This window comes from Anser anser, assembly GCF_964211835.1.
Source record: "Anser anser genome assembly, chromosome: 20".
Taxonomy (NCBI): domain Eukaryota; kingdom Metazoa; phylum Chordata; class Aves; order Anseriformes; family Anatidae; genus Anser; species Anser anser.
This window is the reverse complement of record NC_139741.1, coordinates 8,429,364-8,447,716: the sequence shown is the minus strand read 5'-3', so window position 1 is coordinate 8,447,716 and position 18,353 is coordinate 8,429,364. Positions and strand designations below refer to the sequence as shown.

At 39.8% G+C, this 18,353-nt stretch overlaps 1 protein-coding gene across 6 annotated transcripts in view; it reads right to left on the bottom strand.

Annotated features, from left to right (window-relative positions):
* The window catches only part of SPNS3 (SPNS lysolipid transporter 3, sphingosine-1-phosphate (putative)), a 46,331-nt gene that overhangs the window by 27,845 nt on the left and 133 nt on the right, over nt 1-18,353 (bottom strand). Inside the window, exons 2-5 of one of the 6 annotated variants that reach the window (XM_083806246.1) lie at nt 16,710-16,891; nt 16,023-16,145; nt 7,608-7,695; nt 6,393-6,447 (exon numbers count right to left, since the gene is read on the bottom strand). In XM_083806246.1, the coding sequence (XP_083662372.1) occupies nt 6,393-6,447; nt 7,608-7,695; nt 16,023-16,145; nt 16,710-16,735 (292 nt within the window). In that variant the 5' untranslated portion in view covers nt 16,736-16,891. Of the gene's footprint in view, nt 1-2,369; nt 5,904-6,392; nt 6,448-7,607; nt 7,696-14,409; nt 14,735-16,022; nt 16,146-16,709; nt 18,351-18,353 lie in introns of those variants that run through there. The other 5 variants (XM_083806247.1, XM_083806250.1, XM_083806248.1 and 2 more) reach the window with 5 other exon arrangements.

Below are 18,353 nucleotides of genomic sequence, written 5' to 3'. Positions count from 1 at the left end.
GACCAAGGTCTAGCCTAACAGCAGCACTGGGGGTTTTATAGCTGTTTCTCAATGACTGTTGAACATATTTAGAGTTTTCTGAATGGTCTCAGAAGTTAAAGTCTGTGACCTCATTCAGAACAACAAATACCTGCTAAAGGTCTGTCTTAGGCAAGGGAAATTGGCAGAATTAAAACACAGCAATTGACAGTATCTATTCTCCTGGTAGGTGATTATCAACACACAGAAATACTGCATTACAGGAACTTCAACTGTTAACTACTAGAGTATTTAGTACAAACCACAGCTATTACAAGACCTGGTCTGAACCACAATTTCAGCTCAAACTAATGTTCAAACTGAGCACCATTAAAATATTATCCCCTCCAGACAACTGAACAACTGGCCTGACCAGATACTGGCAAATGCCAAGGCATTGATGTGAGCAGCTTGGAACAGGGTAACAGATTAGAGGGGCAAAAGTCTGCATGATCACTATTTTTAATGAATTGAAGTCTCAATTCTAGCAGACAACTAAATGGAAGAGCTTATTTACCATGTGAAGATCGATGAAAACTCCGTCAAATCTTGTGAGGAAAAGTGCCTGGAAATCACAACCTCTTAACTACCACCAGATTACTTACCAGATTACTAAACAAGTAATTACTTACCAAATTACTAAACAAGTACTCGAGCCTCTGCTTTTTTACCCTCCTGTTAACTTATATTTAACAAGATATCTTATCTATGGGCAGCCAAGCTCGAAAGTACTGATGCAAGAATTCAGCACTGCAACTAAATTCTAGCAGATAAGAGTAGATTGCTGTGGTACAAACTGTGATTTGTAAATAAAATTCCCTCATGGACTAAGAGGTCATAGAGTTGATTAAAAAGTGCTTTAGTCATATATTGTAATTAAAGTAGATGTCTGTTATTTCAAGGGCCTGGATATAACCCCCACCTCTGCTCTTGAATTTTACAAGTCCCCGAAGGTAGCTCACACACAAGAAACTGAGCACATCAACTGGTAGGCCACCTTTACTTCGCAGGCCTTCTTGAAAATTTTAAACTCTTAGCATGTACAGGAGTCAAAGAATAGTTCAAAGCCAGGAATGAGCCAAATGACTGTTGACACTTTATACTTCCAAGTGCATACCCTCCTAGCATTCCAGTTCTTGCTCAAAGGTATTTTTGTCCTCTCCTGTCCCCTACCCTTCTCCAGGGAAAGTTATTTGACAACATCATTCATACACAGGACTTTTTTTCACTAGCAGTCTTGCAATATCATTCAGCGTGCACCCCTACTTGTTTCCTTCCCTCTTACATGTGTGGTTAATAAGTGTTCAGTAGAAAAAAGTTTTAACTCCTAAACCCACTAGCCTCTCAATTTTTAAAGATACTGACTGAATGTCTTAAGTTTGTTAATGGTCTAAATAGTAAAAATAACTATTTTGTGTACTAACACTAGATATTAATTCCAGATTTAGCAATCCTTCCTTGAGGTTTTTGCAAGGTTTTAAAACATTTATGATTTCTAGGACACTCAGAAGTAAAATACAGCAAGCTCACAAGTGTTTCCTGCACATTTCTAAATAAGATCCCTGGAAGCCTGATAGATGGTTAGAGGTGATTCTAAGCAGAAGAATTTATACAGGCCACAGTTTACATGAGTGGAAAAAAAAAATCTCATTAGTTTAATAGAAGAAATGCTCTGTTGTTCATGGTTAGATCAAAGAACAAATGTTTTGGAGGAAGGATATTATTTATTAGAAAACAACTTCTAAATTTGGTAGGTGATACTTAGAGAAATGGGTTTCCATTCTTTTTACACCGTCATGTTACACTCCTCATTGCAGAAATCACATACATTCCACCAGCTCATAAGGAAGTTAAACCTTCCTTAAACAAACTTGCACAATGAAAACATAATTTTTTGTACTTTCAATGGAGGGAATGTCATCACTTCAGATACAGGAATACCACATCTAATGTACTTAAGCCAAGGAAGGCTTCGTAAGCTGCTGTATACAATAAAGAGAAGTTTCTTAGTCATGTCTCTGGAATCCAGACACGAAAATAGATTATTTGCTCTGTATACCAAAGTCTGTTTATAACATAGCTTTAAAACTATGACTCTTAAGCATTTAACAGACATGATTTGTGTAAGAGTTCTATTAACAACTAATAACTAACAGATCATTTATTCATTTTTCAAATGTATAGTTGCAAGTTTCATAGAGAGCATAAGCAACAGGCTAAAGCAGATAAGCAAGAAAGATTAAACTGACATACAGAAGTATACCGTTAGATTACAAAACATTTGTAGCTAAGGAATAAGTAGAACTGTGGAGAAATTTCTTTTTCCTTAGAAAGAGGAAATAGACTCTCACCTGGTACAATAAACCAATCCATGAAATTTATTAAATTCGCATAGCATAGCACACCAACTGTCAGGTAATCTCTCTTTGCTGGACTGTTCCTTGACACTGACACAAATGGACCTTGTCTCTCATGGGCTTCAGTAGCTCCATAATTCTGCTCCTCAGGAGGAGGCTGGGACTGCAAGCCTGTGCTTTCATGTGCACTAGGGTTCTGCATATTTCCCAGCGCAGAAAGGCACCATATATTATAAACTGCTTCCTTAGTGCAACAAGCTACAAGTCAATTTACGTTCAAGCTATGAGGAACTTCAATCACTATAGTCATTTCCGGCGATGAAGCCCAGCCACTAAAAACTGAAATTAAATGTTCCTCTCAGTAGGAAGAACTTTACAAAAAAAAAAAAAGAAGAAGAAGAAGCTTTAGTCCTGTGTTTTTGCTAATCAAAAGTGCTATAGAAGAAGACAACTTAAACAGAAGCAAAATAATCCATTGTGCATCCAAGAAATAAAAGTGCACAGTTCTGCAATGATCTCAGAGACATCATGTATAAAAAAAAAAAAAAACAATCTTTGCTAAGGTCTCATTGAGTTGTTAGAGCTAAAAGCAGCCTTTCTACAGAAGAGAGGGAAAGAAAAAAGAGAAGCTAGAGAAGCTGGTTCAGTAGACCAGTTACCTATCTTGGACTTGAGCCCTCTTTTACCACAGACTTCTTGTGCTGCTCTGGACAAGTCATTTGCTTTCTCTGCAACTCAGATCTTTACCACCACATCACATACTCACACACATATCCATCTCCATTAAAATAGAAAAAAAACATGTAATAAAACCTTTGTCCCTGCCACCTAACCAGTCACTTCTCCCTGTTACCTCCCATCTGCTTTGCAGTTTTAGTTAGTTTGCCAGATCTGCCCCCAGAACAGAATCCTTTCCAAGAAGATCCTGAGCTTTGAGGTCAAATCAGCAATTTAAGCAAACAACTCACATTGCAGGCTACTTTCGGTTTGGGGTAGGGGTGTGGGAACGACACCAAACAAAAAACAACCTGCACTCCTCTGCTCCCTTGCTGGAACCGTGCATGTTCCACAGTTCTGAACTGAGCAACAGGATTTCTTCCCCTTTCTCCCCCCAAAAGGGGACTGAAAGGGGAAGAAAGGACACAGGAAGGCATTCTAGTTTCTCTAGTGTGCGTAGCTACCTTTCTTCCCTGCCTTTCTTCTGTCCATTCAGATTTGGAAAAGGTTTTTATTTAACTTTGCCAGCATGAATTTTCCTATTATATTATTTTTTTTAGAAAAATAATTAGTCACATGTCTTTTGAGCCATTTTGTGGATTACCAGCTTCAGAGGATAATTTATGTTTGCACCCTGTTAAGAAAGTTTAAAGTGAAAATCAACAGTAAACTGTAAGAGTTTAAGAGTGAGGCAGCTAATTGGAACAATTACAGATCGGTTTGTGACTCACAGATTAAGACAAGTCTATGTTGTGGTAATTTTTTTTTTTTTTTGAAGACCATGTGTTTCACACTTCAGACTAAACTGAAAATGAAATGGCATCTAGTATTCTTGGCCATTTTGTGAAATCTGGACTCCTCTACTTTTGCGTGCTCAACAGTGCAGTATTGCATTCTATTCTCTTTTCACAAACCAGAAGGCACAGCCCTGCTCTGTGTAACTTAATTGTGAATAAATCTACATTAATTTTATTTCAAGAGGGGACTCTTTTTTTTTTTTTGTAACATCTTAGCTCTCAACTTTCTAAGGGAGGATTTAGATATAGATTATGGGCATCTCTCCCACTCCAACATGGCAACTCCACTGAAGTCAGCTTGCCTCTGAAAACAATTCCGTGTGCCATTTTACCACATCAGTAAGCAGTTGTTGCCGTCTAGTCAGTATTTCCTTGTTACTTTTTCTCTACAGAACCTCCAATGAGTAGATGTTCTACTATCCACACATCCCACCGCTTTATTAATGCAGCGAAGTCAAGAACTGACTATGCTTGGAAGCAACAAGGAACCAGAGCCGCTTTGTAGAAATTAAAAAGTTTATCTGCAGCCACAACCGCGGGTAAAAAAGCTAAAGAAATGCTCAAATCACCCCGAAGACCAGCTGGCTTTAAAAGTAGGGGAGGCAAACGCCAGCTCTGCTCATTTCAGCCGGGCGGCCGGGGCTGCTCCGGGCAGTGCCGCGGGGAGGCGCCCGAGGAGCGGCGGCCGGGCTGAGCCCAGCGCGCACACGGGCACGGGCACGGGCACAGGCAGACAGACAGACACCCAGACAGACGGGCAGACACGCACACACACACACACACTGCAACAGCAGGCCAAATAATTCTGCGGAGCTTTGTGACAACGCGCTTCTGCTGAACGGGCTGCAGAGCACTGCCCGGTATCATTTCGCTTTTGTTCTTTTTTTTTCTTTTTAGGCAAGCTTACAGCTCGTTTCTTTACAGCCAGATATTGTTCTGGCTGACTCGTTCCCTTCTGTGGGTCGGGATATGCAATGTCCTGGCGGTGTTTGCCTGTGTCACTTAGAGGAGTGCCGAGCGGCGCAAGCACAGCTCGCTGGCCCCAGCAGACTGCCTCCAGCAGCGCCTCTCCCCTCGGTTCCTTTAGGCACGAGGTCTCGTGGCCGTGTCATGCAAGAAGCCACCAGCAGCCAAATCCTTCTATGGTAGCAGCAAGTCAGCCCCTGTTTATGGGAGGCATTTGGCACTAGCCACGTGCGCAGCAGCGGATTTTCTTACCCTGTTCCCGACCTGCCTGCGGGAGCAGACGTGGTGAGGGCTGAACCTGAGAAGCGCGACTGGAACCGCCGCGGGAAGCAGCACTTCTGGTGGCAGTTGAACTGGTCGGTGGACATAGAGCAGGCCAAGCCCTGGCAGTTTTATGCGCTTAGGAAGCTGGCTTATTCCAAACCGAGCGTGCAGCTGAGTTCTTGGCTGTTACTCATCCAGAGAGCCCTCGGCTGTGACTCGCCCGCAGTGTCCTGGCTGTCCAGGCATCTGCTCAGCGCCTGGGCAGCAGTCCTGGTGGGTCTCCACTCCGTGCTGTGTGCTCCACCTGCGGCTGAGGCTCCCACCCTGTCGTGGCCACAGCCAAACCTGTGCTGCCATTCTCATTAGCAAGCGGCAAGGCCGTGGTGTGAGTAGGAGGCAGCTGACGATGAGGTGCCTTGTGCACTCACAGGCAGTGCTACATTACCAACCAAGGCTCGCGGGAGCAGCCTGCACTGCAGCCGCTGGTGTGTTCCTGTCAGTTTGATTAAATCCAGGTGAGACGCCGCCAACAAACGTGCCGTGCCTGCAATCTAGACAGGGCTGTTCACAGACAACTGATGCGAGAGCCTCCAGTTTCCCCTGAACGGATTCTCAAGTATCTACTGCAAAAAGCCTTCAAATGTATTTATTTATCCAAATACCCCTTCAAAATCAAACATTCTGCGTACCGAGGCTGCCGCATCCATGAACAGCTTTGAAGGCTTTGCCAGAGCTTTCTCAGAGAGCTAGGTCAGAAGGGCCGTTATTAGTGAACCAAGTTGTCCTTAAGATATAAATTGAGGAATATTTTATTATCCTGATTAACTCCAAAGCATTTCTATACATAAAACGAAAGGAAGCTTATTAAACCCCTGACTAGCAAATAGCAACAAAGAGTATGAAAGAACTGAATATGGAAATAACATTAATCATTGACCAGATCTACCAATACTGATTTTGAGAGGAAAGAAGCAAGCTGCATGTGGTATCTTCCCTCTCACATCCATTATGCAGACAAAAAACATAAAGTAGCCAAAAGAGAATATATGCTTGTGTGTGTTCGTACACATATGTGGAAATGGTCAGCATTTTGAGACATAGCCATTATGTATTTTAAACCTATGTGATGGAAACAAATCCAAAAATGTTAAGATTCTACAAATAACTGCAATATGGATTGCCACAAGACTTAGTAAATTTAGTGTCTGAAAAGTTCAAAAAATAATGCAATTCAGCAAGGCAGTGAGCCTAACAAATAGCTGCCTGGACCTACCTGAAATGTTCCACTCCAAGGAGACATAGAGACGATGATGATAACTATGCAGGAGCTGCAGAAGGAAATAAACTTAGGTAAGAGGTTGTCTTCTTTCTAAGGTTTGTCACTGTGGTCTCTGAACCACAACTGCACAATAAATCACTTTTGGTTTTGAACCCACTCTGCACTGATAATATGTAAAGGCACACTTGGACTTAACACATTACTATCTCGGTTGCGTGTCTGTAGGGATAGCAGTTTGATTTACAGTTTAAACCAAACAGTGACAGATCTGTCATGAGAGCAAGCTACTCAAGTAATGTAATCATGCGCAAAATTCAGCATGATTTTCAGTTTCAGATGTATTATAGAATCAATAGTCTACCCTGTTCTCGTAAAAGACCATAGTGCAAAACTCCAGAGATTACTCATCTACTAACGTGTACATTTTTCTTGCATTATGGTCCTCCTGACTGATGCATTTACCAAATTTTTATTCCCTTCAGCTATACATCCTGTCCTGACCAGAAAGAAGGAAACTTCAGTGCTCTACTTCTGACCGAAGTTTGAGAAAGTCTGCACCTGTAGTTTATTGAATCTACTCTATCTCAGTGCGTTGTTTGTGGCCACAATTAGATGTGATTAACATTAAGGTAGCAACTGGTAATAGATTAAAATAGTGTTATGAAATACTTAATATTTTAGAATAAAATTTAGTAGCTGAATAATCAGGAATCAACCATACGTGACTGGACTGCCAACTTTTTTCCAAACCTTTGCAGGCAAAGCTAACAGTATGAGCCATTACTCAATTTGTCTGTCTCTCCCTTTTGTATGGAACAAATATGTACCAAGGGACTGAACAATCCAGACTAACAATAATTATGAGACCAGTATGCTTCACAAGCAGTCCTCTGTTACTAGAAAATTGCAATAAAACCGATTGGACCACCTGTTTCACTATAGACTTAATTGGAAAATACCTGCCTGGAAGCTTCTCATTCTGTGAGTTTTAATAAATACCACTTTTTTGTTTTTGTTTTTTTTTTAGTAACCTCATCCTTTTACCACCTCAGCCAGTATTTTTGTTTGAAATGCTTTCTCTCATGTTGCTTGGGTAATGGCATAAAACTTAGTGTGGATCCAGTGTAAGCATACTTTAGCCTTGAGATAGGAGCAAATAAAATTTACATATTCTATACTGTAAACTCCACCTTTTTCATTATTACTTACATTTAATCCATATATAGCTTTAAACTTCCAGGGATGCAGATCATGCTTTTGTCTGGGGAAGGACACTAGTTCAGAGTCTTCTCCTACACTTTTAAATCAAGAAAAAAAATGCAACTTTATGAAAACTTCTTGAGGGATTTATCCAAATAACTCATTTCATAGGTAAGATTTTCCTCATTTGTATCCACATATTTCTGCCTCAAAAGGTATAGCAGGAGAAATTACTGTTCAAGCACATGCTCACAGAGCTGTAAAAGATAAAGACACTCAAATTCTACTAATCATCCCCTCCTTCTCAAAATAAAAATAAATAAATAAATAAAATAAAAAGGAAAAAGGATAAAAGAAATAAAAAGGAAAAGGGAAAGGAGAAGGAAACGGAAACAGAAAAGGAAAAGGAAGAAAGAAAAAAACCTTTGTGAGTTAGCACATTTTGCATTAACATCAGACAAAGGAGGAAGCTGCACATCACTGGAACAGAGCTTCCTCTTCTAGCTGAGATTTATTCAAACACAGAACAGCTTGTGGAGGTCAAGGGAAGTGAGGCATTACAGTTAACATGCATCAAAGACACTATCTTGCTAACCAATTTAACTGGTTTTGCCTCTACCATTTTTATTTTTTTTTTGGCTCAAACTCACTTTTCCTGGTATACCTGATAACTGGATTTATTGCATTTCAGGATTGCGGATGATTCTGCCACAATTACAGCAGAAAATGGCTGTGAAATCTGCATGGATTTGGGAAAAAAAAAAAAAAAACTATGGGATTAAATGTCTATTTAACCTATGTTTTGACCTTTCTACCACAGTGAAACATTAATCCCCAGAAGAACCATTGGGTGATCATTGCAGTCTTCACTTTTATACACCAGAGCCCTCTTAATTAAGAAGACAGCATAACAGATAAGGAGCCATTTATTGTGAGTAATGACACACAGACAAGCATTGACAGAACAAAAAATAGAGGCCTTTCCTCGTGAGGTCTTTCTCTTCCTAGGCTTGCTAGCTTCAGACCAAAAAGAGAGACCATTCTGCAAGTGAACACAGTATTTTAATCACTGCAGAGAATGTTAAACTTAAGCTTAACTGAAAACTTGCATACACATAGATTTAAATTAAGAATAATCTAATTTAGTGTTGAGAATGCCTTTATTTCCCAGAAGAGTGTCCTGCACAAAGCAAATTAACTACCACTTAATGCTTCCAGTAAAGCCACAGGCAACCTCTATTCACCATTTTGGTAAGGGTAAGTACATGAACTCTCTATTGCCATGCATTGCCCATCAGCACTGAGAAATTCTGACAGCAACAGAGAAAACTTTTGTCATTTCTGGGCTCTTACTTATCATAACCCCAGGATGCTGTTATTTATGACAGCTATTGAGCAAATATTTGGAAGGACTTATAAAATGATCTAGAGAGAAAATAGGGATTAAAAGATATTTATAGTATCACTGATAGTTACCCTCCTTAGGCAGTGCGTAGCTTCCATTCCAACATGAGAGCAGATGCTGAAAGTGGCCAGACTCACTTATTTCCTGTGCATCTTTTGATTTTAATCAACTACTGGTAATGAAGTCTGTAAAACCTTGGCCAGTCAAACATCTGCTTTTAATGAAATAAAGAAGAAACAAAACCATAAAAATGGGGGAAAATAGCATTACGTGTGGGCAGAAGTCTATCAGTTATATTTGTAACCTGGGAGCGGAGTAGTTGGGAAGAATTCCTTGCTCTGGTCCATACCTCTAAAGCAAATGGTACCACCAATAGTTAACAGGGAGAAAGAAAACAATAAATACTAAAGCTTTGAAACAATTACACAGTCCTACTTAGCTTCTGATTTTTGTTAATTAATGCACAAGACATTTTCAGACTTCAGCACTTGGATCTTCAGGCTGTTTTGCATATACTATTCTTTACAAAATTTGCAAGCACACTAGTAAAACCACAATATGAATCATTGTTATTTATTAAATACTCAGCAATAGTAAACATTTGCAAGCAATCACTAACACAAATCTGTTCCTTGGTATCATTTCCAGTAAAAACATGCATTATAGCTTACATACTCTTGGCAGGATTTAGGGATGGCCACCTTCTCAGTGTTACAAGAGAAAGAGGTGTAGCCCAGAGGTCCCTTTATTCTTATTTAGAAAATAATTATTGTGTCTTTCATTCTTCTGTCTCCCACATACTTAGTGTTTCACTTTGCATGCTTCACTTTTCTTATGTCTACATAAGATTTCATTGTCGTTTACTCCATTTTCCCTATGATAAAAGGTCTCTTTTTATTTCTGCAGTAAGATGTGATTCTTCTCTGGCATCTTTTGCTATTATAATGCTTTTCTTTATTCATTCATCACATACAATTGCACTGTTCCCAAGCCCATAAAATTCTGAACACCAACATAGACTGCAAGATGCTCAGTAATGTATTCAACCGATATACTGCCTACAGATTGTTGTGATCTTCAGCAGCAAAGGAGCTGTGGAAATAACTCTAATGTAGAACACAGATAATAGAAAGCCAGGGATGCTTCATAACGAGACATCAGAACTGACCTGAGTCTTGTTTAAAATAAGAATTAGAACTTAGTCTCGATTGGAGAAGACTCAGGCCAGCGTTTCTGATTGTCTGGGAGCTACAAAATATTTGGGGGCAGATCACGGAAGGACAACCAAAGCTAAGGTGCTAGCCTAGGATTTGAAACACAGCTCTGCCATCCAGTTTCTGATCGTAGACAAACCATTTGGTATCTCTAGATTTTCCCTCAGTAAGACTGGGACAATTGCATATTTCTGTTAAAATAGGATTTGTGAACATTGCCAGGGATTCTCGCTTCACGAGAGGGCCTACATGTATCTAACACAGACCAATCACAAAGGTCTTTCCAGGTACTCATCCTGAGAGAACTCCTACTTCTGTAGGTGCATGAAGGTATTTCATCTTCTTGAAATACAGAATGATGTTTAGGTGGTATCAAGCATAAAAGGCGCTGAAGTATCCAACAACCTTCCTTCACACCATTTGACTGGTATTTGTAGCACTGTATTCCACTAGAAGTATAGACACATTCATGTCTTATACCTTTCAGTCAATACATTCCATTCATAACCTCCTTCCATCCACCCCCTATACTACTAGTAATTTTCCCTGGTCTGAAGATGGTCTCGAAAGGTCTTCCATATAAAATTAAAAAGTGTGGGAATAAAAGGAGGGCATTCTTTCTTTCTTCCCTGGAATCATGGTGGCATTTGCACACTTCGTGCACTTTCAATCCAACATTGTAATACAGACTCTCAGGCTACTAATAACAGAATTTTATTTTCATGGCTCGAGTAGCAACTTCTGTTTCAAACAAATTCAGGACCAGTGAAGAAACTACCATCTCTTTGTTCTTACGAGTCAGAAGCGTGACAAAGTCCCTGCTCCGCACTCAAAGTAGCACTTCTGATGCTTTTCATTAATAGCCAATATTTAGTCATGTTCCCTTGTTATGTAACACTGTAACTGCTAAAAATAACGCATAGCAGAAAATAATGCTCACATTAGGCTACAACTCTTATCAATAAGAGCGTTAATATCAACTTCATCTGGCATATCTACTTGAAAAAATACTATGAAAATTTACTGTTGTAAATCAGCAAGATAAATGAAGCTAAGAAGAACCTTTGTCTTTGAAGTTTAGAACAGTTGCAAGAGTTTAACTAACTTTATCAAAGTTGTGGAAGAACTGCAGTCACTCAATCTTCCAATCAGTAAAAAAAAATATTTTCAGTACCTCACAATAAAGCTTGTGTTGGTGGACAGTATAAATCAGCAGAGTGATTAATCTGTTCAAAAAAGACAAATATAACTCAAGCCACCTGTGTTTTCACTGCCTCCATTACTCCCTCCCCCTTTTTCTCCTCCTCTGAGAAGTTCACAGCCTAGTACTTACGCAAGAACAAACCAGTCATACACAGCAAGAAATTAAGATCAGAAAAATCCAGTGCTGAAGCAAGATCGCAGCAAGAAGTGACCAGAACTCCCTAGGCTGGAGGCGCTCCTCCCTTTCGTCCATTCACCTGCTTCCAGCAACAGGCCTAGCTGGTATTTCCTTCTCTGCTTCAAAGCCCAGTTTTACCTTGGGCTTCTGTAGAAATTAAATTTGTTGCCAGAGTACCTGTGTACATTATAATTACAGCAGTATAATTTTCCAGTAGACGCAAATGTTGTATTATATGATAATACTACAGGCCATAGATGTCTGTAGTTACACTATCTTAACCCATTTTGCTTCCCATGTGGGACTAATCTTCATGTGTTGTGTAACTGCATTCGCATTAAGGGATTTGCCCCTTGAACTACAGCAGCATAGGCCGTGCTGCTTGTTTCCATGTCCTACCCCTGTGCAGGTTACAATTATATCCATTGCTCAGTCAGTCTCTATAGCAATTTGCTATGAAATGCATACCCATCATGCATATGTGCTTTCTTCCCTTTTGTGCACTGTACTATTTTTGTACTAGCAAAGGCACTAGAACACGTCACACGTACAAATATGAGTATATCTCAAAGAACTGCAAGTTGCCGTTCTAGACTATTCCAGGAAAAAATAAAGAACCTTGCCAAGCACTTCATATACCTCCTAAACAACAGCTGCCAGCCACAGTTTGAAGTAAGTGATGAGCACTTTGCAAAATGTGAGCAAAAATAAATAAAGAAATAAATAAATAGAAATTTACCAGCTTAAAGGGCAAAACAAATTTTAAAGTGTCGTGCTTTGATTTAAACCAAACATGTCTATCCTTTAAAAAAAAAAAAAGTCCTATTTAAAATAAAATGTGAAATCAGGACAGCCAACACTAAAGTGAAATCTAGAATCATTAAGTACAAAATATACATGCAGTCCAGGCTTGCTGCAGAAATTTCAGAGAAAGTCAGAACACCAAACGGGTGGGTGTTGCTAAGTAAGTGACTAGAAATAGCTTGGTGAGCGCTGAACCAGCTTTTTATAACAGTAGCTTCATCTGCAGGTGCAGAAAGAAAGTGAATTCTTCATTTCAGTTTATTCAACAAGTTCATTTTGGTGACTGGTTCATTCAGAGTTGAGAACTCGAGAGGGATTTGAAAAAGGAAGGCAGCTTGCTTTTCCCTTTTCCAAACTATGGGTAGAATCAAGCAGTAGGATGATTAGCTCAAACATGTGGAAGGACAAGATCTGCTAGTATTAATATTTTGGAAGGTGGGGGAGCTAAAGACAAATTTTCTTCTCTCATTAATTCCTTTGCACATTTTAATTGAATCTTAGATCCCATCTAAATGTAACTTAACAGAAATAATCAGTTAAAAATCACAGTAACTAATAAACAAAGGATATCAAACAGTACTTAATGACTAAAAGACATAAACAAAAGTGTGAATAGATACACGTTGACATAGCTTAAATCAAGGACTACTCCTGTCCTTCTGACTAAAAGTAACATCCTGCAAAGCACAAGGAATCTGGTTTTGTTCAATTAAAGAGTTAAGGATTATAGATGTAAAATATGATTAAAATAAATTATGTAAATTAAGATTTCCTACTTGCCATTTTAAATCATTAATCAATTATTTAAATATCTAGTTTCAGCCTACAGTAGAAAAAGGAAGTATGAAAACTGTATTTTAACCTCTGGCTTCAAATTTATATACAAATAACCATTCTCAAATATGTGCTATTGTTTTTTTCAAGTAAGAATACTGAAGTTTATTTCTTTCCAGTAACATCCCAGCATTTCAGAAAAGGCAAATCAATTACTATCTGCCTCATATTTCACATCCTTGTATTTGTTCCAAGGATTGAAAACTGACACAGCAGTGGATCTCATGACTGCTTTCCATCAGGCATATTAAACTGATTGTCAATTAGGTCAGGCTTTGCAGGTGGCAAAGGAAAAATTTCTCAGACTCAGTTCTGTAGAAATATGAGTTAGGAAACTGCATTTTTCGCTTGAGCTTAACACTTCCCATAACTATTTTGGCACTCAGAGCAGTCATTTCATCATTAATTGCTGCTGCTTTCATCTTCTGTTTGATTCTGAAGTTAACTGTTTCTCACTAATAGTGAAGGAAGAAATGCAATGTGCTGCCCAAAAAGCATGTCCATGTTGCCTAAAGCGACCACCTCTCAAGTGGGCATTTTGCCCTAATTCTAACGTTAATGAGCAAGGAAATCCTCAATTTCCCAGCTGAGAGGGCTATCTCTTTAAGTAATAATATAAGCCTATACAAATAAAGTTTAGAACAAGGTCATTCTCGTTTACGCAGGTATTAAACAGAGCCACCCTGCCAAGAGTCTGAGTTGACACCACCATAAGGCTCCGTAAGGATTTCCTGCAGTTCCAGAGACACTTTTAGCATGACCATTCCCCTCAAAGTTGATCCAAACCAGGAATCTTATCCAAAAGCCATATCAAAATGCTTTGTTTAGGTGTCACCCTTCAGTGAACAACTTAGGTTACATCCACATCTTTTCTCCCTGGCTCAAGCAATCATTTTCCACTCTTTATGCCCCTACCAAAACCCTTATCTGTGGTCAGTGACCTAGGTGGAATACTGCTGGGTTTAGGGAATGACAGACAGACACACGGTGAGGTTTGAACATCAAAGCCATTGTGGTTTCATGTATCAGGGAATGGAAGACAGGACTAGCTCCTATTTCTGGCTCCAGTACAGGCTTGCTCTGGCATCTTGGGCAAGTCATTTTAGCACCACAGACTGCCACCCATGTCCAGTCTAACTATTTGGACAGTTATGGAAGAATGGAGATTCTTACCTCTACAGGAGATCATCGAGGATTAGTGTTAACCCAGCTAGACTCTGATCTCAGTTGGAGAATCTGAACATTGCTACAATACAAGTAAATATAAACATTTTCATCATGCTGTGCACTGAGGTATGTTCTGAAAAGATGCGCTGTAGCAGCTGCAATGATTCCTGCACCAGGTTTCTCTCTGTTTGCCATGCTACTGGTTCACTTGTCCATTTTTTTCCAGGAAACCCCCCTTCCTCACATGCACACACACTTCCCAGTGAAACTTGAGCCCAACAACATTTGAGTAACAGTTAAACTTTTGAACCTGCTCTGTAGGAGTAGCCTTGAACTTACACAAAATACTTCTGGCCAGACTGGCGTGTTCAGCCCCAGGTTTAGTCTCCTACTTTATTTATAGGTCGTACCTAATTGGAAACAAAACAGCTTTTAGTTTTTTGTTACGCTCTTATTCAAGATGGCAGGGAGCTATGAATCAAAGACAAAATAACTGAGTTGCTGTCTCCTTTTCCTCAAATTCTCTCTGATAAGCAATTTCCAGAGAATTTACATTTATGATACACATCCAGGGTAATGGTGGAATGTTACCTTTGCATATGAAGAACTAATATGGATTTTACTATTCACATGCAAACTCAGCCAAGGCTTGTTCAAAAAGAATCTCCTTATATATGAAGGAGTGCACAGGCAAAACAGTTGCAAAGGGGTAGAGTGGTACACCACAACTCAACAAACATTTTCCTGGCAACAATTTGGATCCAGAATATAAGTCCTGAAAAATATATAACCTTTACTGTTAAGAAAACAACTTGTTTGCTAGATATCAACTGCATGAAACTCAAACTTACAAATGTTCTAATGGGCACAATATGGTCCCCATTTGCCTAAGAGGATCCTTTTTAAAGCCTAAAACTGATACCTCATGTTGTTACCATTTAAAATGTCTTCTTGCTGATTCCAGCATGTAAAATCAGATGAACATTGCTGAACATGTTACAGGGAGCTATGTCTATCTTACCGTCAGCTTATTGTTTTTGCCAAGAAGCTGAAGTAGAGGAGCAGATGTTGCTAACAGTGTGAATCCAGCCGGAAGACTCTTTACTGAACAGGAACCATCTACCAGTGTAATCTGTGATTTGTGTTGTGAGTGAGGAACTGGGGGAGAAAGTCAAACGAAAGACGTTCAAAGCAAGATGCTGAAGGTGAAACCTCGATCCTTTTTAAGGTGACAAAAAACTCCCAGAATCTCCTACAAAATGAATGATTATGAATACGCCCTTGCCACAGGAAAAGATTGATGCAGAAAGGACCACAGTGAATGGCTGTAAGATCAGAATAGTCATCATACAAGGAATGGTCACAGGAAAGAGAAAGTAATCTAAATTCTTGTTGTCCTTCCATCTAATGCAGAGATGGGAGAGACTGTTGCAGAGAGGCAGCATGTCAGAGACAGGAAAACAAATTTAAGAAAACAATCTCTCCTATCTTGAGACCTTTTTCTAAAATGTACTGCATGTTGCCTCAGCAAACAATAGGGAGGTGTTTGTGCATAAGGAGTACAGAGGTAGGATATGAACAGAAGAGATCACTTCATCTAGCCACAGAACGGCTCTTACCTCTTTACAGATAGCCAGTTGTGATCAAGGACAGGCAACACAAACTGCAAGCCAACAGAGTGCCCATTCTGCCGTGGCATGACAGCTTCATTTTCATGATGGGATTCCATGGAGTCTTTATTGCTGTAAGGAAACACTAAACTAGTTTATGTCACAGGCACACACCTGCCCTGACCAGCAGTTGACATGTTCTACATTTTGGAGTTGTGAGGTGATTTGACAGAGCAAGGTTAGGGTACTTTGCCAGAGCTTTTGTACCCTTTGCCAGGGTACAGTTGCCAGAGCTTCCTATAAAGAAATACATATTACTTTTATATTCCAAGGTTGAACCTGCTGCCAGAATAAAGGAATACAGGTCATCCATGCCAGCTTAAACCGTATCTTTTCTCTCCCAGCCCACAGTCTTCTATGTTCCTCACAACGAATTTATACATAAGCCATAGGAGTCTTCCCTTTTTAAGTAAGATGACTTCCAGTGAGTGACCTAATGGTGAAATTCAGGATACTTTTCATTATGATATAATAGAAATAGAGTTGTTTTATATAACCTTTCAGTCTGCAATGCTGTAGTTAGGCCTTCTATTAATAGAACTGTCAGAAATGTGTGCTCATGCCTGAATTGATATCAGGTACAGAAAGTTGAGTGAATTTAGTGCTGGCTTAACTGACATTGTGAACAAAGCCTACCTTTTATTCCTGAAAGAAGAATACATCCACAGTCGTGTCACTTCCCATCAACATGCCTGGATTCCAATCTGGGTGACTGTCTCTTAGCATATTAAGTTTACAAAATGAACTTGCACGTGATAGCCTTCTATGTTTAAATAGGTAGATTGTTGTTTTTTTTAAGATTGAATAAGCATGCCTGACTGAAGCAATACAAAATACAAACACAAAATACATTTGGGAATTAGGGTTAACCTACAAAGCAGAAAGACCTTCATAAAGACTTTCTTTGGCTAAGAACACCATTTCTGAGATGAATTTCAGTGACAGTAGCATATGCTGTGGAATGTCTTATTTCATCCTAGTTTAATCATTGAAGAGGACACAGATTTAATCAGAGTTGCCAGAATATCTGGGAATAGTATTCTGATTAATTGTACTAGTACAGTAATGAAACTTGCAGACTATACTAGGACTTCCAAATTGCAGCAGGGAAAATGACTTTAGCATTGCCAACTAAAACCATCTTTTATAGGCTAGCTATCTGCTTTCATTGCAAAGTCAAGTTTGATGTTCAGCAACAAACTAAACTCCTTGTAGCAGAAAAAATAAAGAGGTCTGTTTTTGTAATGGATTTGAGCATTTTGGCGAACTGTTAGAGGATAAATTCTTTTAGTAACTTCTTGCAATATAGCAAGGAGTTTCCTAATTTCTATCACTGATAATAATTATTCACACAATTAGCCAGAAACTGCATTTCTTTGACAATTAAAGTGCAAAATTGAAGAATCCAATAGGATGCTCACAGCCTATGCAGAGGAGCAGCAAAGCCCACACCTTTTATTTCAGTCTCATGCACCAATTTATCACAGTGCCTTTGTTACAGACAACACATGAATATCGAGGCAATTTTTATTTCTGTCAGTCCTTCTCTGATCATTTACTTCATTCTTTGGCATAAACTACCCCAGATTTTAGCTCTTCCTCTCAGCAGTTCCTTTCCTTAGACTTGCAGTCACCTCCTGAAGGCTTTTGGTGGAGATCCAAACTCAAGACTACGTTCCCCGAGGAGCAACCAATCCAGGAGACCCCCTTTACCTCATAAGTGCAACAAGGGGTTTTACTTCAGCATTTTATACCTTTTTTTTTTCTTCCCGGGCGCACCTCCAGCGCTGGCAGCCTGCCGGGCGCCGCTGTTCTCCTCAGCGCACTCCCCCTCATACAAGCGTCCCCATCACACCCACAGCCAAATCCTCCTACATTTTGCAGCAATCCTGTACAGACTGCATTGAGCAACTTTTCCAGCAGCAGACACCTCATTACAAAGCCGCTCTTTTTAGCCCCCTCTGAAAAACTCGTGTGTTTTACTGGATCTGGGAAATGGCAGCAGTGTGAGAGGAAGCAGGGCTTTGAGCAGGGACAGAATGCTCAAATAGTTTTTATTACACACAGCTCTGAACCTGAGAATAGTCTCGTGCAGTGTCCTAGCTCAGAAAAGCAGTGAGGAAACCGAGGAAAGCCCACGGGTAGCTGTCGCTGCCCTCAGGAGGAGCCCCCCTGCCCTCAGCGAGGCAGCCAAGAAGGCGGCCGGCAGCACTGAGCTATGGAAGAACAGCTCTCAAAGTCCCGCCAGACGCAAGTCCTCCTCAGCAGCAGCTCCTTTCT